This window comes from Cherax quadricarinatus, chromosome 31 (assembly GCF_038502225.1).
Source record: "Cherax quadricarinatus isolate ZL_2023a chromosome 31, ASM3850222v1, whole genome shotgun sequence".
Classification (NCBI taxonomy): Eukaryota; Metazoa; Arthropoda; class Malacostraca; order Decapoda; family Parastacidae; genus Cherax; species Cherax quadricarinatus.
Window position 1 is genome coordinate 60,039 of NC_091322.1, and position 27,999 is coordinate 88,037.

General features: G+C 39.4%; 1 protein-coding gene across 4 annotated transcripts in view; it reads left to right on the plus strand.

The window, feature by feature from the left end:
• LOC128697867 (serine/threonine-protein kinase 16) overlaps positions 1-27,999 on the plus strand; it is a 52,769-nt gene that overhangs the window by 12,568 nt on the left and 12,202 nt on the right. Inside the window, exons 1-7 of one of the 4 annotated variants that reach the window (XM_053789839.2) lie at positions 7,336-8,021; positions 8,254-8,347; positions 15,632-15,772; positions 16,709-16,768; positions 17,147-17,291; positions 21,618-21,772; positions 23,349-23,483. In XM_053789839.2, the coding sequence (XP_053645814.1) occupies positions 7,882-8,021; positions 8,254-8,347; positions 15,632-15,772; positions 16,709-16,768; positions 17,147-17,291; positions 21,618-21,772; positions 23,349-23,483 (870 nt within the window). In that variant the 5' untranslated portion in view covers positions 7,336-7,881. Of the gene's footprint in view, positions 1-7,335; positions 8,022-8,253; positions 8,348-11,550; positions 12,198-15,631; positions 15,773-16,708; positions 16,769-17,146; positions 17,292-21,617; positions 21,773-22,494; positions 22,585-23,348; positions 23,484-27,999 lie in introns of those variants that run through there. The other 3 variants (XM_070090148.1, XM_053789849.2, XM_070090147.1) reach the window with 3 other exon arrangements.

Below are 27,999 nucleotides of genomic sequence, written 5' to 3' on the forward strand. Positions count from 1 at the left end.
CATGTCCCCAGAAAGTCGCTCTGACAAGTCTGTAGGATGACCAGGGGGATTGTCTAACACCAGGAGGCACTTAAGGTTTAATTTCTTTTCAGTTAGGTAATTTTTCACAGTGGGGGCAAATGCATGGTGTGACCAGTCATAGAAAAAGTCCCTAGTGGCCCATGCCTTACTGTTTGCCCTCCACAGCACACACAAATTAGCCTTGAGGACATTGTTTTTCCTGAACACTCTGGGAGTTTCAGAGTGATACACCAATAAAGGCTTCACTTTGCAATCACCACTAGCATTGGCACACATCAACAGAGTAAGCCTGTCTTTCATAGGCTTATGTCCTGGGAGTGCCTTTTCCTCCTTAGTAATGTAGGTCCTGCTTGGCATTTTCTTCCAAAACAGGCCTGTTTCGTCGCAATTAAACACTTGTTTAGGTTTCAGTCCTTCACTGTCTATGTAATCCTTGAATTCCTTCACATATTTTTCAGCTGCTTTTTGGTCCGAACTGGCAGCCTCACCATGCCTAATCACACTATGTATGCCACTACGATTCTTAAATCTTTCAAACCAACCTTTGCTGGCCTTAAATTCACTCACATCACCACTATTTGCAGGCAATTTCTTTACCAAATCATCATGCAACTGCCTAGCCTTTTCACAAATGATCGCTTGAGAGATGCTATCTCCTGCTATCTGTTTTTCATTTATCCACACCAATAACAATCTCTCAGCATTTTCTAACACTTGCGGTCGCTGTTTCGTAATCACAGTTGCACCTTTTGCAAGAACAGCTTCCTTGATTGCCGTTTTCCTGGTCACTATAGTAGAGATGGTTGATTGGGGTTTATTATACAACCTAACCAGCTCCGACACACGCACTCCACTTTCGTACTTTGCAATTATCTCTTTCTTCATTTCATAAGTCATTAGTGACTTTTTTCTTGAATGGTTGGCACTAGAAGCTTTCTTGGGGCCCATGGTGACTTATTTTGGAGAAACAAGCACCAAACACAGTGATAATATGGATAATATGGAATGTACCGAATGTATCCTTAGATGCGCGCACACTGGCTGGCTTGTAAACACTGGCACACAAGGGGCAGTTCAGGCCACACGTGGACACGTCTCGTACGAATCGTATCAAATACCGGGTTTTCAATCGAATACCGAGGAAAATTTTTTGCGATATAATGTATCGAATACCGGATTTATCGAATACCAATGCCATCGAATACCGGGGGTCCACTGTATTTCTAGATGAGTAGCTGCTACCAGTGTAAGACCTCTGTGTAGATCATTGGGTAGATTAATCAGAGCTGTTACTGAGGGACTGGCCTACTGGGGATGGTTGCAGATGGGTTTTTGCACCAGCTTGACCAAACATAATTGTGGTGCAGGGAAACATCTTGGAGAAGGAGGTAGCTTGGCTTTTTAGACCTTCCTTCCTTGGTAGGCTGTCCTTTAGCACTTGTGTCCAATGTCCATGCAGAATGTTGCACAAGCTGATGCTTATTTCAAACTCGAGGCACTGACTCTCACACTCATTACTGTGAGTAGCTATTCCCACCAGAATTCACACAGGTGGATGGCCATCCTTCCTCAGTTTCTTTTGAGGAGAGAGTTCACGGGACATCCACAGTGAACTTGAGCTTCAAAGCCTGCCTGTCCCTAAAGTGAAATCATTTATCTTAGGTCACTACTCCCATTCAAGCAATGTGACTAAAATTACATTTTACTGCTTCTCCTTTCCATCACTGGTCTGCAGCTATTTGGCAGGTCAGCAGCAGTGAAGGGCTCTTGATGTGATTTAACCCCTTGACTGTCGCAACCCCAAATCCTGAGGTGTCTCCTGGTGTTGCAAAATTTCCGAAAAAAAAAAATATTTTTTCTTATGAAATGATAGAGAATCTTTTCCCGATTGTAATGACACCAAAAGAACGAAATTTGATGGAAAACTGACGGAATTACGCTCTCCCAAAGTTAGTGACCTCGGTGATATTTACGAATCAGCGATTTTGCCCACTTTGAGCCCTATTTTAGGCTAATTCCATTGTTCCAGCCGACCAAACTCTTAGGTATTTCTTTAGAACTCCATTTTTTCTATCGATTGAGTACAAGAAACTGCCCATTTACCGCTTTCAACTACCCAATAACGTGATCAGGAAATTGCAATTTGGCCAATTTCACAAAAATTAAAAAATATGACAATTTCAAAATAGGGTCCAGAATGAACAGTGCAGACATTCCTGGCTCTAATATAGCATTTTCTTTGTTCCTCAGTCATGTCTCCAGGCCCCTCTGATATTACTCTTGCTTTCTATTTTGAATTTTTGTTCAAACAAAATGTAGAAGATTTATTGTTATGCAGACTACTGCAATATTGTAATAATTGTATAAATAAGGTCAACCCATTCATGACTGCATATCAGAATGGCTACTTCTACAGTTATTGGAAAATGACATCATTTGTTTGCTTTTGAACATCGGCAAAAATCAAACATTTCCCCTACTTTGAGCTCCATTTCAAGGTTCTTTTCATAGAAAACCAATCAAAATCACCTCTATTTCTATAATATGTTTTCCATTCTATCAAATGAGACCAAGAAAACGAGAATACATCCATAAATACAATACGAAAATAGACCACAAAGTCGGCAATTTAATTAAAAAACGGTAGAGTTTTTTTTTTCTCATGCACTGTGTGCTGCAGGATTTTTTTTATATGGTGCACACAGACCCATTCTCTCACATGTGGGCCTACCAGCTTTCTCCTGCTTGATTTGAAGCCGCTAGAATTTATGAATATATATATTTCTTCTATTGTCCATGGGGAAGTGGAAAAGAATCTTTCCTCCGTAAGCCATGCGTGTCGTATGAGGCGACTAAAATGCCGGGAGCAATGGGCTAGTAACCCCTTCTCCTGTATACAATTACTAAAAAAGAGAAGAAGAAAAACTTTATAAAACTGGGTTGCTTAAATGTGCGTGGATGTAGTGCGGATGACAAGAAACAGATGATTGCTGATGTTATGAATGAAAAGAAGTTGGATGTCCTGGCCCTAAGCGAAACAAAGCTGAAGGGGGTAGGAGAGTTTCAGTGGGGGGAAATAAATGGGATTAAATCTGGAGTATCTGAGAGAGTTAGAGCAAAGGAAGGGGTAGCAGTAATGTTAAATGATCAGTTATGGAAGGAGAAAAGAGAATATGAATGTGTAAATTCAAGAATTATGTGGATTAAAGTAAAGGTTGGATGCGAGAAGTGGGTCATAATAAGCGTGTATGCACCTGGAGAAGAGAGGAATGCAGAGGAGAGAGAGAGATTTTGGGAGATGTTAAGTGAATGTATAGGAGCCTTTGAACCAAGTGAGAGAGTAATTGTGGTAGGGGACTTGAATGCTAAAGTAGGAGAAACTTTTAGAGAGGGTGTGGTAGGTAAGTTTGGGGTGCCAGGTGTAAATGATAATGGGAGCCCTTTGATTGAACTTTGTATAGAAAGGGGTTTAGTTATAGGTAATACATATTTTAAGAAAAAGAGGATAAATAAGTATACACAATATGATGTAGGGCGAAATGACAGTAGTTTGTTGGATTATGTATTGGTAGATAAAAGACTGTTGAGTAGACTTCAGGATGTACATGTTTATAGAGGGGCCACAGATATATCAGATCACTTTCTAGTTGTAGCTACACTGAGAGTAAAAGGTAGATGGGATACAAGGAGAATAGAAGCATCAGGGAAGAGAGAGGTGAAGGTTTATAAACTAAAAGAGGAGGCAGTTAGGGTAAGATATAAACAGCTATTGGAGGATAGATGGGCTAATGAGAGCATAGGCAATGGGGTCGAAGAGGTATGGGGTAGGTTTAAAAATGTAGTGTTAGAGTGTTCAGCAGAAGTTTGTGGTTACAGGAAAGTGGGTGCAGGAGGGAAGAGGAGCGATTGGTGGAATGATGATGTAAAGAGAGTAGTAAGGGAGAAAAAGTTAGCATATGAGAAGTTTTTACAAAGTAGAAGTGATGCAAGGAGGGAAGAGTATATGGAGAAAAAGAGAGAGGTTAAGAGAGTGGTGAAGCAATGTAAAAAGAGAGCAAATGAGAGAGTGGGTGAGATGTTATCAACAAATTTTGTTGAAAATAAGAAAAAGTTTTGGAGTGAGATTAACAAGTTAAGAAAGCCTAGAGAACAAATGGATTTGTCAGTTAAAAATAGGAGAGGAGAGTTATTAAATGGAGAGTTAGAGGTATTGGGAAGATGGAAGGAATATTTTGAGGAATTGTTAAATGTTGATGAAGATAGGGAAGCTGTGATTTCGTGTATAGGGCAAGGAGGAATAACATCTTGTAGGAGTGAGGAAGAGCCAGTTGTGAGTGTGGGGGAAGTTCGTGAGGCAGTAGGTAAAATGAAAGGGGGTAAGGCAGCCGGGATTGATGGGATAAAGATAGAAATGTTAAAAGCAGGTGGGGATATAGTTTTGGAGTGGTTGGTGCAATTATTTAATAAATGTATGGAAGAGGGTAAGGTACCTAGGGATTTGGCAGAGAGCATGCATAGTTCCTTTGTATAAAGGCAAAGGGGATAAAAGAGAGTGCAAAAATTATAGGGGGATAAGTCTGTTGAGTGTACCTGGTAAAGTGTATGGTAGAGTTATAATTGAAAGAATTAAGAGTAAGACGGAGAATAGGATAGCAGATGAACAAGGAGGCTTTAGGAAAGGTAGGGGGTGTGTGGACCAGGTGTTTACAGTGAAACATATAAGTGAACAGTATTTAGATAAGGCTAAAGAGGTCTTTGTGGCATTTATGGATTTGGAAAAGGCGTATGACAGGGTGGATAGGGGGGCAATGTGGCAGATGTTGCAAGTGTATGGTGTAGGAGGTAGGTTACTGAAAGCAGTGAAGAGTTTTTACGAGGATAGTGAGGCTCAAGTTAGAGTATGTAGGAAAGAGGGAAATTTTTTCCCAGTAAAAGTAGGCCTTAGACAAGGATGTGTGATGTCACCGTGGTTGTTTAATATATTTATAGATGGGGTTGTAAGAGAAGTAAATGCGAGGGTCTTGGCAAGAGGCGTGGAGTTAAAAGATAAAGAATCACACACAAAGTGGGAGTTGTCACAGCTGCTCTTTGCTGATGACACTGTGCTCTTGGGAGATTCTGAAGAGAAGTTGCAGAGATTGGTGGATGAATTTGGTAGGGTGTGCAAAAGAAGAAAATTAAAGGTGAATACAGGAAAGAGTAAGGTTATGAGGATAACAAAAAGATTAGGTGATGAAAGATTGAATATCAGATTGGAGGGAGAGAGTATGGAGGAGGTGAACGTATTCAGATATTTGGGAGTGGACGTGTCAGCGGATGGGTCTATGAAAGATGAGGTGAATCATAGAATTGATGAGGGAAAAAGAGTGAGTGGTGCACTTAGGAGTCTGTGGAGACAAAGAACTTTGTCCTTGGAGGCAAAGAGGGGAATGTATGAGAGTATAGTTTTACCAACGCTCTTATATGGGTGTGAAGCGTGGGTGATGAATGTTGCAGCGAGGAGAAGGCTGGAGGCAGTGGAGATGTCATGTCTGAGGGCAATGTGTGGTGTGAATATAATGCAGAGAATTCGTAGTTTGGAAGTTAGGAGGAGGTGCGGGATTACCAAAACTGTTGTCCAGAGGGCTGAGGAAGGGTTGTTGAGGTGGTTCGGACATGTAGAGAGAATGGAGCGAAACAGAATGACTTCAAGAGTGTATCAGTCTGTAGTGGAAGGAAGGCGGGGTAGGGGTCGGCCTAGGAAGGGTTGGAGGGAGGGGGTAAAGGAGGTTTTGTGTGCGAGGGGCTTGGACTTCCAGCAGGCATGCGTGAGCGTGTTTGATAGGAGTGAATGGAGACAAATGGTTTTTAATACTTGACGTGCTGTTGGAGTGTGAGCAAAGTAACATTTATGAAGGGATTCAGGGAAACCGGCAGGCCGGACTTGAGTCCTGGAGATGGGAAGTACAGTGCCTGCACTCTGAAGGAGGGGTGTTAATGTTGCAGTTTAAAAACTGTAGTGTAAAGCACCCTTCTGGCAAGACAGTGATGGAGTGAATGATGGTGAAAGTTTTTCTTTTTCGGGCCACCCTGCCTTGGTGGGAATCGGCCGGTGTGATAATAAAAAAAAAAAAAATATACGTCAAACACTGTGGCTCGTAAGACGTATATACAGTGGACCCCCGACATTCGAAGGCATCGACTTTCGATAAATCTGACATTCGATGCATTTTAACGCAAAAATTTCGCCTCGACATTCGATGGAAAACCCGACATTCGATACGATTCATACGAGACGTGTCCACGTGTGGCCTGAACTGCCCCGTGTGTGCCAGTGTTTACAGGCCAGCCAATGTGTGCGCATCTAAGGATACATTCCATATTATCCATATTATCACTGTTTTTGGTGCTTGTTTCTGCAAAATAAGTAACCATGGGCCCCAAGAAAGCTTCTAGTGCCAACCCTTCTAGAAAAAAGGTGCTAATGACTATTGAAATGAAGAAAGAGATAATTGCAAAGTACAAAAGTGGAGTGCATGTGTCAGAGTGCATGATGATTTGGTAAAGAAATTGCCTGCAACTAGTGGTGATGTGAGTGAAGTTAAGGCCAGCAAAGGTTGGTTTGAAAGATTTAAGAATCGTAGTGGCATACACAGTGTGGTAAGACATGATGAGGCTGCCAGTTCAAGTCCTAATGGAAGGGGATTCCCCTTCTAAACACTAACACCATCCACACTCCCCTCCTCTAATCCCATCAATCATCATCAGATCTTCATTAAAGGTAAGTGTCAATTATTCTATTGTTATTAATCTATTGTTATTATTGTTATTGTAATTATTCTATTGCATTAAACTTAATATTTCATGTGGTAATTTTTTTTTTCATACTTTTGGGTGTCTTGCACGAATTAATTTGATTTCCACTATTTCTTATGAGGAAAATTAATTCACTTTCGATATTTTCGACATCTCTCAGGAACGGATTAGTATCGAATGTCGAGGGTCCACTGTATACGACCGAAACAGTCAAAGGGTTAATTGAAACTTGGTTTGGACTGTGACAGGTGGATTTCAATTTATATAGTCTCTGCCAGTAGTACTTTTGCCACTGACAATGCAGATGCTACCATTGCTTTTGACACTGGTGCCACTGTTTATGCTACCACCAATATTGATGCTGCCACAACTGTTGATGCCCTTTTTGCCACTGATACCACCGCTGCCACTAGCATCACTGATCTATGAGGTCCAGACTGAAGGACTGAACATCTTTCATCAAGGCTAAGAGACAGAACACTTCTATCAGTTCTTCAAGGGTAAGGGACTGAACTCACCTTAAAATCATCTCTTCACTCTTTCACTGTCTCCAGTATATAAGTAGCCTCTATATTGATAAAGCCTATTGTGCAGCAAAATGTTTTGGAAATAAAGATAACCAAGTGTTATATGGTGCCTTATTCATCAACGTGTCTGTATCATATACCATTAATGTACAATAATAAAGAGCAAATCAATGTAAACCACTAATAGAAGCTCAGAGTGGAGACACATAAATGAGAATAAAAAGTTGATGATTTGCATATACATAGTAAATGAAAGACCACTGTAAGTAACATAAAGACAATTGCAAGCAGTTATACACTGTGGCGTTAAAGGAATTTCTCGACAGACAAAGTCGGCATTATTTTCGTATGTGCTAAAAATGAAACTGTCTGTAATATATACAATATTTTGTTGAAAAAAACTAATTTATTTTCAATTTGGTAAGTTTATAATGAGAACTGATTTTGTAAATTTTGAAGAATACATTTGTTGCTCAGAAAATTTATTGATTTAGTGTATGTGTGGTGGGTTCATATTTTTTTAAATTGCTCAAGAAATATGATTTTTTTTCTTTTTGAGGTAATGAGAGCCTCTGCAATAGGTTGGCTACTAAGCACACTTGTTCCTTTGTGTTTCCTTACTTATTGTAAGGAAACATTTATCTACCACTGGACTGATGAAAGAATGACTACTCACAGGTAAGCGACCAATTTTGTATCTTGATCTGGACTAGGAAGTGTGTACTGACTTTCTTCCCACATGAGAGAAGGCTGTTACTAGAGCATTTACTGTATGCTCTGTAAGCACCTTTTCAAGTTCAATTGTAACAGGTTTATTTTATGAGACAGTACAGATATCTTTTATTAATTATGTTAATTTTACTTCACAAAGTAATATTTGTAGGTCTGTGATCATTTTCCTTGTCCACAGAGGGTTCAGTACAGTGAATTTGGTAGAAGATTCATCATCACATAAGCTGTATGCTCTTAAGCACATTACATGCCATGCACAGAGTGATCAAAAGGTATGTGTGATTCATCTTTTTGTCATTTGTAACTACACAAAATTGTGTTTAAATGTTTCTGAATTAGATTTAAATAAGAGTACAATATAGTGCTGTATTGTGCAGTAAATTTACTTTCCATTTAAATAAAGAATAAATGTCTCAGTATCATGGCTGCAACGATGCACAAATACACATATAACCCAGACTTAGGAGACTGAAACTTACGACTGTGTGTCCAACTTGGTCGTTTTAATGGCACAAGTCAGATTGAAATGTCAACATAAATTTCAGTAGAGAATAAAAAGGCACAATACCATGACGAACAATACACAAATGTTACCTTGCATTTTTTGTTTCTGTGCACTTTTTTTTTTTTTTTTTTTTTTGGCTGACTGTATGTTGAGTCTGTCCCTGCAGATACATCCTATTGATGGGCACCACACTTCTTTGGTCAGTACTGCCCCTTCTTGATTGGCTTGTGGATTGGATGTTGTTTTGCTTCTGCATTTGCTATTTAATCTTAAATTTTTGTTTGTTTGTTTGTGACTCTGGAAACTGATGGGTAAGTGAGGTGGTGCTTGGTCTTCCAGCAGTTTGTACCATCAGAGGGTATGCATCTTTTTGGTCCTGTGGCTGTTCCCTTCTCTCTGATGGTTACTTGCAAATGCGGTACTTTTCCAGTACTCCTTAAGACCATCAGTACATTTATTGCCTGCCCCTATTGAGCATTATGGCTGATGGTATGGAAAAATGAAGATATTACTAAGTGTACAGTACAATACCTGTCCTGGAACTCATCACATAGGCAACCAAGCCTTAGAGTTGCCTCACTTTAGAAAATTCTTGACAACCCTTTTTTATTGTTCTTTTTCTGTAGATCATACAACCCTTTGTCAGTCTACTATGCACATGTCTCATCATGTCCACTGAAAGATCCTCTCACTGGTACAGCCAACAAAGTGTTTGAAGATACATTTACTCTTGCTTTTCTCACTGGTTGATCATGTCTCTTGCCATGCCCCACTAAATGCACTCTGCAGGATGGAGCGTGAGCAAGATAACATTTAGAAAGGGATTCAGGAAAACCAGCTAGCTGGACTGGAATCCTGGAGATAGTAATTAGTGTGCCTGCACTCTGAAGGAGGGATGAAGTTGTTAAAATTTGGAAGGTGATTAGAGCTGTAATGTCTGCACACTTTTAGCAAGACAGCTATTGAGTGAATAAATGGTGTATCTTCCTTTTCAGGTCACCCTACTTTGGTGGGAAATGGCTAGTGTGATAAAAAAAAAAGCTACTTTCATTGTTGTTTAGTATATCGTACTGTACATTGCCCCTGTTAAAAGCTCAGCTGCACAATATTTGTCCCAGAATTTTTCTTTGGTACCATTCATGTAGTGTAAATGCAGTCTGGTCATTTTCTGACATTTATTATAACAGTCAGTAGAGTAGGAAAGATAAGTAAATATTAAACCAGATTGTGCTACACTTATCATTGTGGCAGTCAAGTTGAGAAAAGTTTTATACTGTATATGGAGGGAATAATTTCATTATTTGAATTTATGGATAGATCAGTTATGGGTAGATAAAGTATCTGGGTATTAAGTGGTTCTTTTCCAATTTGCTCCAACCCTAGTTTTCTGCTTATGGATATACTGTAATGACTCACTAAAGTGTTGTACAGACTTTGTCATATTTGCACCAGTAAGGTATACATTCTTGAATTCATTGTTTTGTGTTTTTACAACTTTTTAAATATTATAGTTTCAGCTATGTACCAGTAAATGTATATTTTATCTTTATCAGTTTCATACTGGTATGTCAAGTAAACTTAACTAGGTCCTGTGAGTGCCCAGAATTTGATTGTCTGCATAATATCTTTAATTGTATGATTGTATTTCACACAAGACCTACACAATGCTTTCTCTGGTTCTTAACCCGTAAACGGTCCAAACGTATATATACGTTTTTACCGCTAGTGCCCCAAATGTATATATACGTTTTTACCGCTAGTGCCCCAAATGTATATATACGTTTTATTTTTCCTGCCTTCAAATTTAGCACGATTGGCCTGAGATGCCTTGTCAGCATAGAATGGGTCCTAATACTCAGTGTGCATGGTATTAAAAAAATCTGGGACCACTTAGTACCTTGTGGGAGCACCAGTTCAAATGAGCACCAGCTAGAGCAAACAGCACAGCAAACACCTGAGATTCACTGATTTCATGTAGTATTAACTTTCGCATTTTAAGAGGAAAGTGATTTTGACCCCAAGTTTAGTGGCTTTGAGGTGGATGTGGCCATAAGTGGATTTATGAAGGATGAGGTTAATCATAGAATTGATGAGGGAAAAAAGGTGAGTGGTGCGTTGAGGTATATGTGGAGTCAAAAAACGTTATCTATGGAGGCAAAGAAGGGAATGTATGAAAGTATAGTAGTACCAACACTCTTATATGGATGTGAAGCTTGGGTGGTAAATGCAGCAGCGAGGAGACGGTTGGAGGCAGTGGAGATGTCCTGTCTAAGGGCAATGTGTGGTGTAAATATTATGCAGAAAATTCGGAGTGTGGTAATTAGGAGAAGGTGTGGAGTTAATAAAAGCATTAGTCAGAGGGCAGAAGAGGGGTTGTTGAGGTGGTTTGGTCATTTAGAGAGAATGGATCAAAGTAGAATGACATGGAAAGCATATAAATCTATAGGGGAAGGAAAGAGGGGTAGGGGTCGTCCTCGAAAGGGTTGGAAAGAGGGGGTAAAGGAGGTTTTGTGGGTGAGGGGCTTGGACTTCCAGCAAGCGTGCATGAGCGTGTTAGATAGGAGTGAATGGAGACGAATGATACTTGGGACCTGACGATCTGTTGGAGTGTGAGCAGGGTAATATTTAGTGAAGGGATTCAGGGAAACCGGTTATTTTCATATAGTCGGACTTGAGTCCTGGAAATGGGAAGTACAATGCCTGCACTTTAAAGGAGGGGTTTGGGATATTGGCAGTTTGGAGGGATATGTTGTGTATCTCTATACGTATATGCTTCTAAACTGTTATATTCTGAGCACCTCTGCAAAAGCAGTGATAATGTGTGAGTGTGGTGAAAGTGTTGAATGATGATGAAAGTATTTTCTTTTTGGGGATTTTCTTTCTTTTTTTGGGTCACCCTGCCTCGGTGGGAGACGACCGACTTGTTGAAAAAAAAAAAAAAATCAATAATAACCCATGTGCAACATTTGTGCAACACCCTTTCAGAATGTCTTATAACCTATGCCCTAAGTAAAGAGAAAATTCTGGCTGGCTGGCTGGCTGGCTGACTGACTGGCTGATTGGTTGACTGGCTGCTGGCGGCCTGGCTCTATCTCCGTTTGTCTGTCTGTATCTATATCTATCTGTCTCTATCTCTCTGTCTGTCTCTGTCTATTTTTGTCTGTCTCTGTCTGTCTATCTCTGTCTCACAAGTACACATAAATACAAGTATACATAGCGTAAATTACCTAGGATAACCCAAAAAATCCAGATAAAGTGCTAAACTCTGCTTGAAGATATGAGTAAAGGTGATGACCCAGTCTTGTGGCTCTCTCTGAGACAGGGAGCCTGACAGACAGACAAATAGACAGACAGACATGTTTGTGTACCAGCCAAAACAACAAAGCAAGGGCCATGCTCATCAAATGTCACTTCTAATCTTATCTTATCAAGTGTTATCACTGCACCCTCGTGTATGCTCATCAAACATCAGCTCTTATCAAATGTTATCGCATCTTTTCATGTCACTGTCAGGAGCGGACTTCGTTTTTCATGTTTCAAGGGAACTTATTCTTTCTTTCTTTCAACACACCGGCCGTATCCCACCGAGGCGGGGTGTCCCAAAAGGAAAAACGAAAGTAAGGGAACTTATTATTACCTATTATTATTATTATTATTACATACTACTACTACTACTACTACTACTACTACTACTACTACTACTACTACTACTACTACTACTACTACTACTACTACTACTACTACTACTACTACTACTACTACTACTACTACTACTACTACTACTACTACTACTACTACTACTACTACTACTACTACTACTACTACTACTACTACTACTACTACTACTACTACTACTACTACTACTACTACTATTACTATTACTATTACTATTACTACTACTACTACTACTACTACTACTACTCCTCCTCCTCCTCCTCCTCCTCCTCCTCCTCCTCCTCCTCCTTCCTCCTTCCTCCTTCCTCCCTCCTCCCTCCTCCCACCTCCCTCCTCTGCCACTGCCTTGGCTTTGTTTGTTTGTTTTCACTGTTACATATAAACATGTCTATCTGTTTGTCTATCTGTCTAGCTCTGTCTCTGCTTATCTATCTGCCTGTGTGTCTGTCTTCCTGTCTCTTTGTCTGCTTGTCTCTCTTTGTCTCAGAGAGCCGCTAATGAATTAACAGGTATTACACACAATGCACAGTCGTCATGGTTGATTCCTGAGCAAGTGAAAATGCATATTACTTGCCAGTCATGCTTATTATGCCTTATATATACAAGCACTAAAGCACTTAGTCGGGATTTTTTGAGTTATCCTAGGTAATTTACACTATGTATGATAACTATTTATGTATATCTGTGAGATGGAGACAGACACAGAGACAGAGATAGAGACAGCCAATCAGCCACCCACCCACCCAGGCAACCAGCCATCCGGCCAGCCAGCAAGCCACTTGGCCTGCCAAACACGTATTACACATGTTCCAGAATTGTTCCTCTTTACTTAGGGCATAGGTTATAGGACATTCTGGCAGGATGACACTACCTGTGGTATCAAAATTGAAAGGATGTTGCACAAATATTGCACATTGGTTATTATCAAGGTCTTTGACATTTCCTCAACCACTTGTGGCCACATCCATCTCAAAGCCACTAAACTCAGGGTCAACATCACTTTCCTCTTGAAAGGGGAGTGTTAATAAGATATGACATCAGTGAATTCCTGGTGTTTGCCATGCTCTTTACTCTACCTGGCACTCAGTTGAACTAATGCTCCCACAAGTTGTAAGTGGTCCCAGATTTTTTTAATACTGCATACACCAAGTGTTAAGACCAATTCTATACTGACCAGGCATCTCAGGCAAGTCATGCCAAATTTGGAGGCAGGAAAAATAAAACAATTTATGTTTGGAGCGCTAGCAGTAAGAACATAGAGCTACGTTTGGACAGTTAATGGGTTAAATGTTTATACAGTAGTGTACTGTATATTGTAATAAACAGAATAGAGGAAATAAGCTCTAATATACAATGGAATTTTGATTTTTGTCAAGAAATACAGTGGACCCCTGACTTACGATATTAATCCGTTCCTGAGAGTACATCGTAAGACGAAATTATCGTAAGTCAAATTAATTTTCCTCATAAGAAATAAAGGAAATCAAATTAATCTGTTCAAGACACCCAAAAGTATGAAAAAAAAACAAAATTTACCACATGAAATATACATTTTCATGTGGTGAAATATACATGCACAATATATATTGTGCATGTACTAGTGTACTAAATGAAGATTAAATGACACTTAACTTTATTGAAGATGTAGTGATGAGATAGTGTGTCCTGGGAGTGCCTTTTCCTCCTGAGTAATGTAGGTCCTGTTTGGCATTTTCTTCCAGAACAGGCCTTATCACACTGTGTATGCCACTACGATTCCTAAATCTCTCAAACCAACCTTTGCTGGCCTTAAATTCACCAATATGAGCACTAGTTCCAGGCATTTTTTTCTGTTCACCTGGGTGTTAGTCGACTGGTGTGGGTTGCATCCTGGGGGACAAGATTAAGGACCCCAATGGAAATAAGTTAGACAGTCCTCGATGACACACTGACTTTCTTGAGTTATCCTGGGTGGCTAACCCTCTGGGGTTAATTGTTTCTCGGTATTTTCGATAAGCCACACCAATAACAGTCTCTCCACATCTTCGAGTAGTACAGCTGACCGTGGTGCAGCAGCAGCTGACCGTGGTACGAATGATGTAAGTCGAGTTTTTCAACGTATGTTGGGGTCAAATTTTTACGCTGACAAGCATCGTAAGTCGGTTTTAACGTAGGTTGAGGACATCATAAGTCGGGAGTCCACTGTAATGTAAATCCAATTAATCCGTTCCAGGCACCCAAAAGTATTAACAAAAAATACATTTTATAGAGAATAACTATAGTTTTACATACAGAAAACAATGAGAAATAAATATAAAGGACTAATAAAATGGATATGTGAACATTTAATATCACTTTTACCTTTACTGAAGACTCTTGTTGGTGTATGGAAGGAGGGAGGAGGAGAGGTTATTGGTTGGAAGGGGAATCCCCCTTCATAAGGACTTCAGGTATCAAGTCCCTGCTCTGGGTTACTTACCTTTTTTGTCTTTTACTAGCACTGGACCCCTGTTGCACAAAAAATCTGTCCAGAGAGGCCTGTTTCTGGCGTCTAAGTTTTGCCTAAAATGGGACAAGGCATTGTCATTGAACATGGTGCAGATACAGCTTGCAACAGCTTTGTTAGGGTGATATTTCTCCACAAAACTTTGCAACTCGCTCCACTTTGCACATATGTCCTTAATCACTGAATAAGGCACATTCTCCCCTCTTTCTTCCTCCTCCTCTGAAGCAATTTCCACAGCTGCGATCTGTTGCTGTTCCAGTTGAAGGTGTTGCAGCTCCTCAGTGGTTAGCTCTTCCCTGTGGTTGTCCACCAACTCTTCTACATCCTGGCCACTCACCTCCAATCCCATGGACTTCCCCTAAGCCCATGGTGGCTTATTTAGCAGTCTCTCTCAATAAGCAAGCACAAAAACAATGGATTATTACGAAATGTTTCGGATGAACGTGCAGGGTAATGCTCACTTGATGAGAAACAAAGCCAGACTGACTAAGAACGCATGGGTTGCTTTGTGTGGGTGTGGGTATGCGGACATGTTCATCACGGCGGACTGACGAAAACCGAAAAAAGTCATCAAAAACCAAATTCGACAAAAACCAGGGCAAACAAAAACTGAGGTTCCACTGTACATTATTTAGGCATTCAAACTGGTCAGAGAGACCCATCATAAGTCCGAGTTATCAGTAAACGAGTATGTTGCTAAGTGAGGAGAGGCTGTACTGTGTTTTTAGGTTTTAGCTTCAGTCTGCCCAAAATGCTTTGCATAACTATGGAGTTTTCTAAGTATGACACAACCTATGTTAACCAGTGTCTGTAACACAGATGTATCTTAGAAAATAAACTTGTATTGTCTTGGTGTCGTGAATACATATCATGAATTTTAATTTTCTTAAGGTGGCCTTGGCAGAAGTGGAGTATCACAAAGCCCTGTCTCATCCCAACATTGTGGAATGCATAGACTCAGACCTTGTGGGTATGCCAGATTTAATGGGAAATCGCACATCACAAGTTCTTATTGTTCTTCCTTACTGCCAGGTTTGTATAAATAAAATTACTTGTGATCACTCACTTCTAGCTTAATATAATACCTGCATGTATTACTTTTGGTTTTGTTTGCACAGGTAATTATATTTATAGATATTAATTAAGTAAATAACTCAGTCTTTATAGTACAGCTTTATGTACTTACTAAATATTTGAGCCAAAGACCTTCCCTATAAAAAATAGTTTTTGGTAACAATTACTGCAATTCTCTGTGGGGAAGTGGAATAGAATTCTTCCTCCGTAAACCATGTGTGTTGTAAGAGGCAACTAAAATGCTGGGAGTGAGAGGCTAGTAACCCCTTCTCCTGTATACATTACTAAATTTAAAAAGAGAAGCTTTTGTTTTTCTTTTTAGGTCACCCTGCCTTGGTGGGATACAGCTGGTTTGTTGAAAAAAAAATTACTTCTACATGAGGTGTTTGAAGTCTACTAATTTATCAACATTCAAATGTTTTCACATAAAACTTGACAAATGTAAATTAATTCTAGTGTTATACTTATGTTAACTATTACCATAGGTAGGTGGATTTTAAGATTTGACATATTTTTGGAGTGTAAGGATGGTAACATTTGTGAAAGAATTCAGAGAAACTGGTTACCCAGGCTTAAGTGTCAGTGGTAAGGTGTATAGTGCCTGCACTCTAAATGGTGGGTGGGAATATGATTAGATTGTGATGGCCATGCACTTCTTTTAAAACAGATATTGAATGAGTGATAGAAAATGTTTCCTTCTTTGGGTCACTCTACCTTTGTGGTAAATGGCCAGTGTTGTAAAAAAAAATAATTATACTGCTTACTCTAACTGTAAGAATAAAGGACTTTATTTTAATAGATATTTTGTTTTACACAGATATTTTTATGATGAGAGTTGTCTACCCAGAATTATTATTATGAAAATCTTATAGTAATGTATACATTTTATAATAGCGGGGAACCCTGCATGATGAACTGATGCGAAGGCAACGAGCGGGTTCCCACTTGGATGAGGTATGTTAATCACATCGTTTTTTTCTTTCATTGATTTAGTAATTCTTGCCCATTAACAGTATTAAAATTTATAGTCAATCTATTATATTTATCCAGTGTTTGAAATATCTGCTACCACACTTGCAGTGTTCATGAGTTTTCACATATTTTAGTTCTGGAGGTGGAAAGTACAGTGCCTGTACTCTGAAGGAGAGGTGAGGAGGTTGCAGCTCAGAGGGCCAGCTGAATTGTTATGTCAGCAGGCTTCTGAAAAGACGAGTATTGAATGAGTGATGGCAAAAGTGTTTCCTTTTTTTTTTTGGGTTACACTACATCAATGGAAGAAGTCTGGTGTTTTAAAAAATTAAGTCACTTGTACAAGTTTATTTGTTATTCTAGGTTGTTGTATTATCTATGTTCCGGCAAATATGTGAGGCTGTTCTTTGTATGCACTCTGCCAAGCCTCACCCCCTGGCTCATCGAGATATAAAAACGTCCAATATTCTCTTGAAGGATGACCTCACACCACTGCTAATGGATTTAGGTAAGTTGAACTTGAGTGAAGCATTATATTTGTGATAAGGCACATATGAAGTGATATTAATTTCCAAAGAAGTTGATATAAAAGTGGATTTTATTGCAAATTTTTCATTTTTTTTTTTTTTTTTTTTTTAAACAAGTCGGCCGTCTCCCACCGAGGCAGGGTGACCCAAAAAAGAAAGAAAATCCCCAAAAAGAAAATACTTTCATCATCATTCAACACTTTCACCACACTCGCACATTATCACTGTTTTTGCAGAGGTGCTCAGAATACAACAGTCTAGAAGCATAAACATATAAAGATACACAACATATCCCTCCAAACTGCCAATATCCCAAACCCCTCCTTTAAAGTGCAGGCATTGTACTTCCCATTTCCAGGACTCAAGTCCGACTATATGAAAATAACCGGTTTCCCTGAATCCCTTCACTAAATATTACCCTGCTCACACTCCAACAGATCGTCAGGTCCCAAGTACCATTCGTCTCCATTCACTCCTATCTAACACGCTCACGCACGCTTGCTGGAAGTCCAAGCCCCTTACCCACAAAACCTCCTTTACCCCCTCTCTCCAACCCTTTCGAGGACGACCCCTACCCCGCCTTCCTTCCCCTATAGATTTATATGCTTTCCATGTCATTCTACTGTGATCCATTCTCTCTAAATGACCAAACCACCTCAACAACCCCTCTTCTGCCCTCTGACTAATACTTTTATTAACTCCACACCTTCTCCTAATTTCCACACTCCGAATTTTCTGCATAATATTTACACCACACATTGCCCTTAAACAGGACATCTCCGCTGCCTCCAACCGTCTCCTCGCTGCTGCATTTACCACCCAAGCTTCACACCCATATAAGAGTGTTGGTACTACTATACTTTCATACATTCCCTTCTTTGCCTCCATAGATAACGTTTTTTGACTCCACATATACCTCAACGCACCACTCACCTTTTTTTTCTCATCAATTCTATGATTAACCTCATCCTTCATAAATCCATCCGCCGACACGTCAACTCCCAAGTATCTGAAAACATTCACTTCTTCCATACTCCTCCTCCCCAATTTGATATCCAATTTTTCTTTATCTAAATCATTTGACACCCTCATCACCTTACTCTTTTCTATGTTCACTTTCAACTTTCTACCTTTACACACATTCCCAAACTCATCCACTAACCTTTGCAATTTTTCTTTAGAATCTCCCATAAGCACAGTATCATCAGCAAAAAGTAACTGTGTCAATTCCCATTTTGAATTTGATTCCCCATAATTTAATCCCACCCCTCTCCCAAACACCCTAGCATTTACTTCCTTTACAACCCCATCTATAAATATATTAAACAACCATGGTGACATTACACATCCCTGTCTAAGACCTACTTTTACCGGGAAGTAGTCTCCCTCTCTTCTACACACCCTAACCTGAGCCTCACTATCCTCATAAAAACTCTTTACAGCATTTAATAACTTACCACCTATTCCATATACTTGCAACATCTGCCACATTGCTCCTCTATCCACTCTATCATATGCCTTTTCTAAATCCATAAATGCAATAAAAACTTCCCTATCTTTATCTAAATACTGTTCACATATATGCTTCAATGTAAACACCTGATCTACACATCCCCTACCCACTCTAAAACCTCCTTGCTCATCCGCAATCCTACATTCTGTCTTACCTCTAATTCTTTCAATTATAACCCTACCGTACACTTTTCCTGGTATACTCAGTAAATTTTTCATGTAGTATTTAATTTTAAATTGTTTGCATCCCAAACCCATTTTTTTACAATGAATTTCCATCCCTTCTGAGCAAGTTCTGCCCTCCCCATTGTGCTAAGAAACACTAATGTTGAAGGGTAAGCTATGGCAGGAAAAGAGGGAATATAAACGTATTAATTCAAGGATTATGTGGAGTAAAATAAAGGTTGGATGTGAAAAGTGGGTTATAGTAAGCATTTATGCACCTGGAGAAGAGAGAAGTGTAGAGGAGAGAGAGAGATTTGGGGAAATGTTGAGTGAGTGCGTGGGGAGTTTTGAACCAAGTGTGAGAGTACTTGTGGTTGGGGATTTCAATGCTAAAGCGGGTAAAAATGTTGTGGAGGGAGTAGTAGGTAAATTTGGGATGCTAGGGGTAAATGAAAATGGGGAGCATTTAATTGAGCTATGTGTAGAAAGAGGTTTGGTAATAACTAATACATATTTTATGAAAAAGAGGATAAATAAGTATACAAGGTGATATAGCACATAATGAAAGTAGTTAGACTATGTATTGGTGGATAAAAGGGTGATAGGTAGGCTTCAGGATGTACATGTTTATAGAGGGGCAACTGATATATTGGATCATTTTTTAGTTGTAGCTACAGTTAGAGTAAGAGGTAGATGGGACAAAAGAAAATGGCACCAACAAGTAAGAGAGAAGTGAATATGTATAAACTAAGGGAGGAGGAAGTTAAGGTGAGATATAAGCGACTATTGGCAAAAAGGTAGACTAGTGCAGGTATGAGTAGTGGGGAGGGGTTGAAGAGGGTTGGAATAGTTTTAAAAATACAGTATTAGAATGTGGGGCAGAAGTTTGTGGTTATAGGAGGGTGGGTACAGGAGGAAAGAGGAGTGCTTGGTGGAATGATGAAATATAGGGCGTGATAAAAGAGAAAAAGGTGGCTTATGAGAGGTTTTTACAAGGCAGAAGTGTTATAAGAAGAGCAGAATATATGGAGAGTAAAAAAAAGGTGAAAAGAGTGGTGAGAGAGTGCAAAAAGAGAGCAGATGATAGAGTGGGAGAGGCACTGTCAAGAAATTTTGATGAAAATAAGAAAAAATTTTGGAGCGAGATAAACAAGTTAAGAAAGCCTAGGAAACGAATGAATTTGTCAGTTAAAAACAGAGCAGGGGAGTTAGTAGATGGGGAGAGAGAGGTATTGGGTAAATGGCGGGAATATTTTGGGGAACTTTTAAATGTCGATGAAGAAAGGGAGGCAGTAATTTCATGCACTGGACAGGGAGGTATACCATCTTTTAGGAGTGAAGAAGAGCAGGATGTGAGTGTGGGGGAGGTGCATGAGGCATTACGTAGAATGAAAGGGGGTAAAGCAGCTGGAACTGAGGGGATCATTACAGAAATGTAGGGAAGTTTTCATAGCATTTATGGATTTAGTAAAGGCATATGATAGAGTGGATAGGGGAGCAATGTGGCAGATGTTGCAAGTATATGGAATAGGTAGTAAGTTACTAAATAATGTAAAGAGTTTTTATGAGGATATTGAAGCTCAGGTTAGGGTGTGTAGAAGAGAGGGAGACTACTTCCCAGTAAAAGTAGGTCTTAGACAGGGATGTGTAATGTCACCATGGTTGTTTAATATATTTATAGGTGGGATTGGAAAAGAAGTAAATGCTAGGGTGTTGGGGAGAGGGGTGGGATCAAATTATGGGGAATCAAATACAAAATGAGAGTTGACACAGTTACTTTTTGCTGATGATACTGTGCTTATGGGAGATTCTAAAGAAAAGTTGCAAAGGTTAGTGGATGACTTTGGGAGTGTGTGTAAAGGTAGAAAGTTGAAAGTGAACGTAGAAAAGAGTTATTTTCCTCATTGTTTTTCAACCAAATTTACTTTTTATTTTTGTATAGGATCATTTGGGGCAAGTATGGTAAACTCATATTTTTTGGTATACATTAGACAAGAAATGTTGACTTTGTACAGTCTCTTAATGTATCCCTATGTGTTACAAGTTATGTGTTTGCTATATGTGAATTTCTTGTATTTACCATCATCGATGAACACATCTGTTGCATAAAGTGAGGGACACCTGAATTCCTTTTTTGTAGCAAACCTTATAATTTCATCATATACATATAGTAGTATATATTACATAGCCATACTTCTTTTTACAATGCCTGCACTTTAAGGGAGGGGTTTGGGATATTGGCAGTTTGGAGGGATATGTTGTGTATCTTTATACGTATATGCTTCTAAACTGTTGTATTCTGAGCACCTCTGCAAAAACAGTGATAATGTGTGAGTGTGGTGAAAGTGTTGAATGATGATGAAAGTATTTTCTTTTTGGGGATTTTCTTTCTTTTTTGGGTCACCCTGCCTCGGTGGGAGACTGCCGACTTGTTGAAAAAAAAAAAAAAACTTTTTACATAATGCAGTCTTGTAGTTGTTGCTAGTAGGTAGAGTAACTTTTCCTTAGGATGCATAAAAAATTAGGTACAGTATGTTAGATGTTTGTAGTGCAGTGAACATTAGGGTCATTTAACCTTTGTATAAATTTTATGGAATTTCCTTATGTGAAACAAAATAACCATGTTACAGGATCTGTGGCCAAAGCTAGACTGGAAATCAGTAGCAGCTCAGAAGCACGAAAGCTGCAAGATGAAGCTGCTGAGAGAAGCTCCATGCCCTACAGACCTCCAGAGTTATTTAACGTCGAGTCACATTGTCATATAGATGAACGTACTGATGTTTGGGTAAATCATAATAATTTTTTGCATGGTAACATTTTCATTATTTATTAAAAGTGAAATGGTCACTTAAAATTTAGCTTCAGTCATTTACAATTTTTTGGCACCACATCAAGCATGCGTGAGTATGTTAGATAGGAGTGAATGGAGACGAATGGGTTTTGGGACCTGACGAGCTGTTGGAGTATGAGCAGGGTAATATTTTGTGAAGGGTTTCAGGGAAACTGGTTAGCCAGACTTGAGTCCTGGAAATGGGAAGTACAATGCCTGCAATTTAAATAGAGGGTTGGGATATTGGCAATTTGAAGGGACTTTTAAACTGTCGTATCTGAGCACCTCTGCAAAGACAGTGATTATGTATAAGTGATGGTGAAAGTGTTGATTGGTGATGAAAGGATTTTTTCTTTTTGGGTCACCTGCCTCGGTGGGTAATAGCCGAGGTGTTAAAAAAAAATTATCTAAATTGTTTGTATATACAAATATCGAACTTAATCCGTTCCAGGAGTTAGTTCTAAATTCGGAAAGTCTGAAAAGCGAAGCAATATTTCCCATAAGAAATAATGGAAATACAGTTAATCCGTTCCAGAAACCCAAAAATTTTCACAAAAAAGTACATTTTATAGAGATTAATTACAGTTTTACATACACACAACAAATATGGTGTTCAATTATCTATTAATAAATTTAAATAAACATATAAAATAACATTTTACTTACCTTTATTGAAGATTGGTGATGGCATCTGGAAGATTGGGAGGAGGAGAGAGGGAGTTGCGGTTAGTGTTTGGAAGGAGAATCCCCCTCCATGAGGACTTCAGGTATGAAAGCCCTCTCTGGGGTTACTTCTCTTCTTTGTCTTTTAATGCCACTAGGACCAGCTTGAGAGTCACTGGACCCCAATCTCACAAAATAACTGTCCACAGTCCTCTGTTTCTGGTGCCTCTTTAAGATTTCCCTAAAATGGGACATGGTTCTGTCACTGAAATTGTTGCAAAGATGGCTTGTTTCAGCTTGCTTAGGGTGGTACTTCTCCACAAACATTTGGACATCATTCCACTTCTGTATTATTTCCTTCTTCACATCTATGGTGTTTCTCACGTTCTTTACCACAGGAGTACCACTAGCAAGTTTCATTGCTCCCATTGTAGCTTATTTCACAGTCCCACAAGCACTAAACACGATGAAATAATCGTAAAATGTTTGAATGAGATCGCAGGTTAGTGTTCACTCAAGTATCAACAAAACCAGACTGGCTTACGGTGCCTGCATGGGGACATGGACAGAGCAGGCTGCCTGACAGGTAAGGTACCCGGCGGTTCGAAAACAGGGGCGAGTTCGATAATAGGGACAAAGTTGGTTCGAAAAAAGGGTTCTATTTTTGAAGAGTTCGATAAGCGATGCGTTAGAAATTTGAGGCTCCACTGTATGTTAACTAGGCAAGCACCAATCTTTGCAGCACTCTCTTCACATTTTTCTTTGAAACAGAAACTCATATTTTGGGATGATTGTATACATGTATAAAATTATAAATATTTTTTCTCAAACATTAGTGATAATCTACATCTTCTACTTTACCTTGCAGTCACTAGGGTGCTTGCTGTATGCATTATGCTTCTTCAAGTCTCCATTTGATGCAGTGTACGAGAGAGGAGACAGTGTGGCCTTAGCAGTGGTTAGTGGGTCCTTCAAATTCCCTGAACCTCATCCCTTTTCACAGGTTTGTTGACCTCCCTTCTTTAATAAATTCATCTATGGATAGGAAATATATTGGTAAGAAGTACTATTAGTGCCCGTGAGCATAATATACTGTGCGGTGCTGGTACAAATTTTCTGAGTAAAATCTTATGGTAGATCATAAAGGGTAAAAAATGATATGTATGTAAATACACCTACCATCCGATTTTCGACCTGTTCGACATACGACCACTCGACTTACGACAATGTTTTGTATGCCAAATTTCTGGGAAAAAACAACTGTTTGTGTTTATCCTGAACCTTACAGTATAAAATACAGTTCTAACAGCATAAAAAGTAAAGTAAAAAATGAAATACCAAAATAAAACAATAAAATAAAATCATTACAAAAATGTGATGTTGATATTCAGTAGTACGGTTCAACTTACATCCATTTTGACTCGTGACCAGTTGGTCGGAACCAAGTTCCGTCGTAAGTCGGATGGTAGGTGTACATATTCAAAACAACCACTGTGAAAAAATGGCAGAACAGACATAACTCAAACCAACATGGTTTTCGAGCAAGACAATCAAGACCGTCACAGCTGCTGAACCACTATGACAGAATTATGGAGGCTTTGGAAGACAACCAATATGCAGGTGTAATATGCAAGGACTTTGTAAAGGCATTTAATAGATGTGATCATGGGAAGGTTGCACACAAAATAAGGGCCATAGGCATTACGGGGAAGGTAGGCAGATGGATTTTCGGGTTTCTAACAATGAACACAATAGTAGTAGTAAACAGTAAAATCCAACATCAGCAAGGCAAAAAGCTCAGTTCCCCAAGGCACTGTCCTGGCACCTCTGCTATTTCTCATCCTCATAGCACACATAAATATAAACACCTGTCACAGTTTTGTATCATCATTTACAGACACTAAAATTACAGGAAGATATAAGCAGTGTTTTCCAGTGGGCAGTGGAGAAAATATGATGTTTATTGGTGATAAGTTCCAACTGCTTAGGCATGGAAAGAATGATGAGCTCAAAAGGAACACTGTATACAAATTCAAGTGGATTGTCAAACAGAATGAAAGGAACATGGGAAAGACTTGGGAATAATTATGTAAGATGACCTTTCTTTCAAAGAACACAATAAACAGCCAGAGGGATGATGGGGTGAGTAATGAGAAGTTTCACAACAAGGGAAATAATGCTGATCGTGACCCTTTTCAAATCGATAGTGCCCCCTCATTTGGAATATTGTAGCGATGACAGCCCTGTTCAGAGCTGGAGAAAATATCACAGCTGGGACAAATAGAGATAATTTATGGCCCACATAGAGCCAGTAAAGCATTTAACCCTTTCGATGTCAATCCCGTTGTCTTACAGCTTTGAAACCATGGTTGGTCCCATTGTACTTCGCCATGAGCTCAGCTCACTCAGATGAGCTGTGAGCAGTGAATTTGGACCTAGATATGAGAGAATGGGTCTGTGTGGTAAGTGTGCACCATATAAAAAAATCCTGCAGCACACAGTGCATAATGATAAAAAAGAACTGCCATTGTGTTTTTGGTTTAAAGCAGTGACTTTGCAGTGTATTTCTGTATGGTTTTATGGTTCTATTCTTGGTCTTATTTAATAGAATGAAAGATATATTACAAAAATAGAATGATTTTTGATTGGTTTCAGGACTGAAATTGAGTTCCAAGTAGCAGAAATGTTCAATTTTTGCCGATATTCCAAAGTCCAAAAATAATGTCACTTGTCCAACGTGCATCCATCTGGCCAGTTTAATATGCATTTAGGAATGCACTGACATTATTTATACAATTATTACAATAATGCAATAGTCAGCATAACAGTAAATCTTCATTAATGGGGGGAATAAAAATTCAAGATGCAAAGCAAATGTAATATTAAAGGGTCCTAGAGACGTGACTAGGAATGTCTACATTGTTTATTGTGGACCCTATTTTTAAATTGGCAGTTTTTTAATTTTGTGTGAAATTGGCCAAATTGCCCATTTCTGATCACTTTATTATATAGTTGAAATATGTAAATGGGCAGTTTCTTGTACTCAATTGATAGAATATAAGGAATATTAGTGAAACAGCTATGAGTTTGGTTGCCTGGAACAATGGAATTGGCCAAAAATAGGGCACAAAGTGGGCAGAATCGCTGATGCATAAATATCGCCGAGATCGCTGACTTTTCAGGAGTGTAATTCTGTAAGTTTTCCTTCAAATTTTGTACTTTTGGTTTCATTACCTTCAGAAAAAGATACTCTTATCATTTCATATGATGCTGTTTTTTTCTTTGACCCTGAGAGGAAGTTTGAGATCAGGGGTCTTGACCCTGAAAGGGTTAAATTACTGGGAACACCTTAAAGTCTTAAATATGTACTCAAGAAGTGAGATACACGATAATATATACCTGGAAAGTACTCGAGGGCTTGGTCCCAAATCTGCACACTGCCATAACATACTGGAGTGAGAGATATGTTAGGAAGTGCAAAATAAACCCAGTGAATAGCAAGGGGCACATTGGGCACAATAAAGGAACACTGTATCAACATTGGTAGCTTGAGATTATTCAACATCTTACTAGAAGATATCAGAAACACTTGCTGGAACAAGTGCAGAAGTCTTCAGGAGGAAATTGGACAAGTGTCTTTGCCAGGTACCAGATCAACCAAGCTGTGATGGATATGTGGGGCAGCAGGCCTCCAGAAGCAACAGCCTGATTGACCTGGCTATCACCAGACAAGCCTGGTCCATAACCAGGCTCCAGGAGTAGGAAGACTCAAAACTCATCAAAGGTATATCAGAGGCAAAGGCATTCCTAGCGCTTTTGTGATTTCTCACATTATCTTTAATAATGGGAGAAATCACGAAAGCTATTGGAAGTTCACTGTTTTTAGTTTAACATATTTATTATGCACCCCATACCCATCCTGTAGGTGGTAGTCAAAGGATTACAGAGGTTCATAATGTGTCCAGGTACATACTGGGCCCCAAAGTTTTGAGAGCTGAACAAGTTAAAAAGGTAATGAGCTCCAAGTAGATCTGGTAAGTAAGTTTATTCAGGTATACACAAATACAGTTGCATAGATTATCATACAAAGCAGGGGTCCCACAGGGGTCAGTCTTGGGACCAGTGCTATTCTTGGTATATGTGAACGACATGACGGAAGGGATAGACTCAGAAGTGTCCCTGTTTGCAGATGATGTGAAGTTAATGAGGAGAATTAAATCAGATGCAGACAAGACAGGTCTACAGAGAGACCTGGACAGGTTGGATGAGTGGCCCAACAACTGACTCCTAGAATTGAACCCCACCAAATGCAAAGTCATGAAGATCGGAGAAGGGCAAAGAAGACCGCAGACAGAGTATAGACTAGGAGACCAAAGACTGCAAACCTCACTCAAGGAGAAAGATCCAGACATCGCCAGAAGCACACATTAACCAGATAACTGCTGCGGCATATGGGTGCCTGGCTAACCTGAGAATAGCGTTCCGGTACCTCAGTAAGGAATCGTTCAAGACTTTATACACTGTGTACGTCAGGCCCATACTGGAGTACTCAGCACCAGTTTGGAACCCACACCTGGTCAAACACATCAAGAAATTAGAGAAAGTGCAAAGGTTTGCAGCAAGGCTGGTTACAGAGCTAAGGGGAATGTCCTATGAAGAAAGGTTAAGGGAAATCAGTCTGACAACACTGGAGGACAGGAGGGTCAGGAGAGACATGATAACGGCATACAAAATACTGTGTGGAATAGACAAGGTGGACAGAGACAGGATGTTCCAGAGATGGGACACAGAAACAAGGGGTCACAATTGGAAACTGAAGACTCAGATGAGTCAAAGGGATGTTAGGAAGTATTTCTTCAGCCACAGAGTTGTTAAGAAGTGGAATAGTCTGGCAAGTGATGTAGCAGAGGCAGGAACTATACATGGTTTTAAGATGAGGTATGATAAAGCTCATGGAGCAGAGAGAGGGAGGACCCAGTAGCAGTCAGTGAAGAGGCAGGGCCAGGAGCTGAGTCTCAATCCCTGCAACCACAATTAGGTGAGTACAATTAGGTGAGTACACACACATGCACACACACATACCCACACACGTGCACACGCTGCACGTATGTGTGTATATGACCAGTGAAAGAAGTACAGTGGTACCTTGACTTATGAGTTTAATTTGTTCTTTGACCCAGCTCGTAACTCAATTTACTAGTACATATATCAAATCACATAGGTAGTAGGTTGGTAGATAGCAACCACCCAGGGAGGTACTACCGCCCTGCCAAGTGAGTGTAAAACGAAAGCCTGTAATTGTTTTACATAATGGTAGGATTGCTGGTGTCCTTTTTTCTGTTTCATAAACATGCAAGATTTCAGGTACGTCTTGCTACTTCTACTTACACTTAGGTCACACTACACATACATGTAGTACAAGCATATATAAGGTTGAGGGAAATATATGTAATTGAATAATTTTGTATTATGTATAATTTTGTCTTTGTATTGTAATAGATTTAAGGGGTTAGGATTAA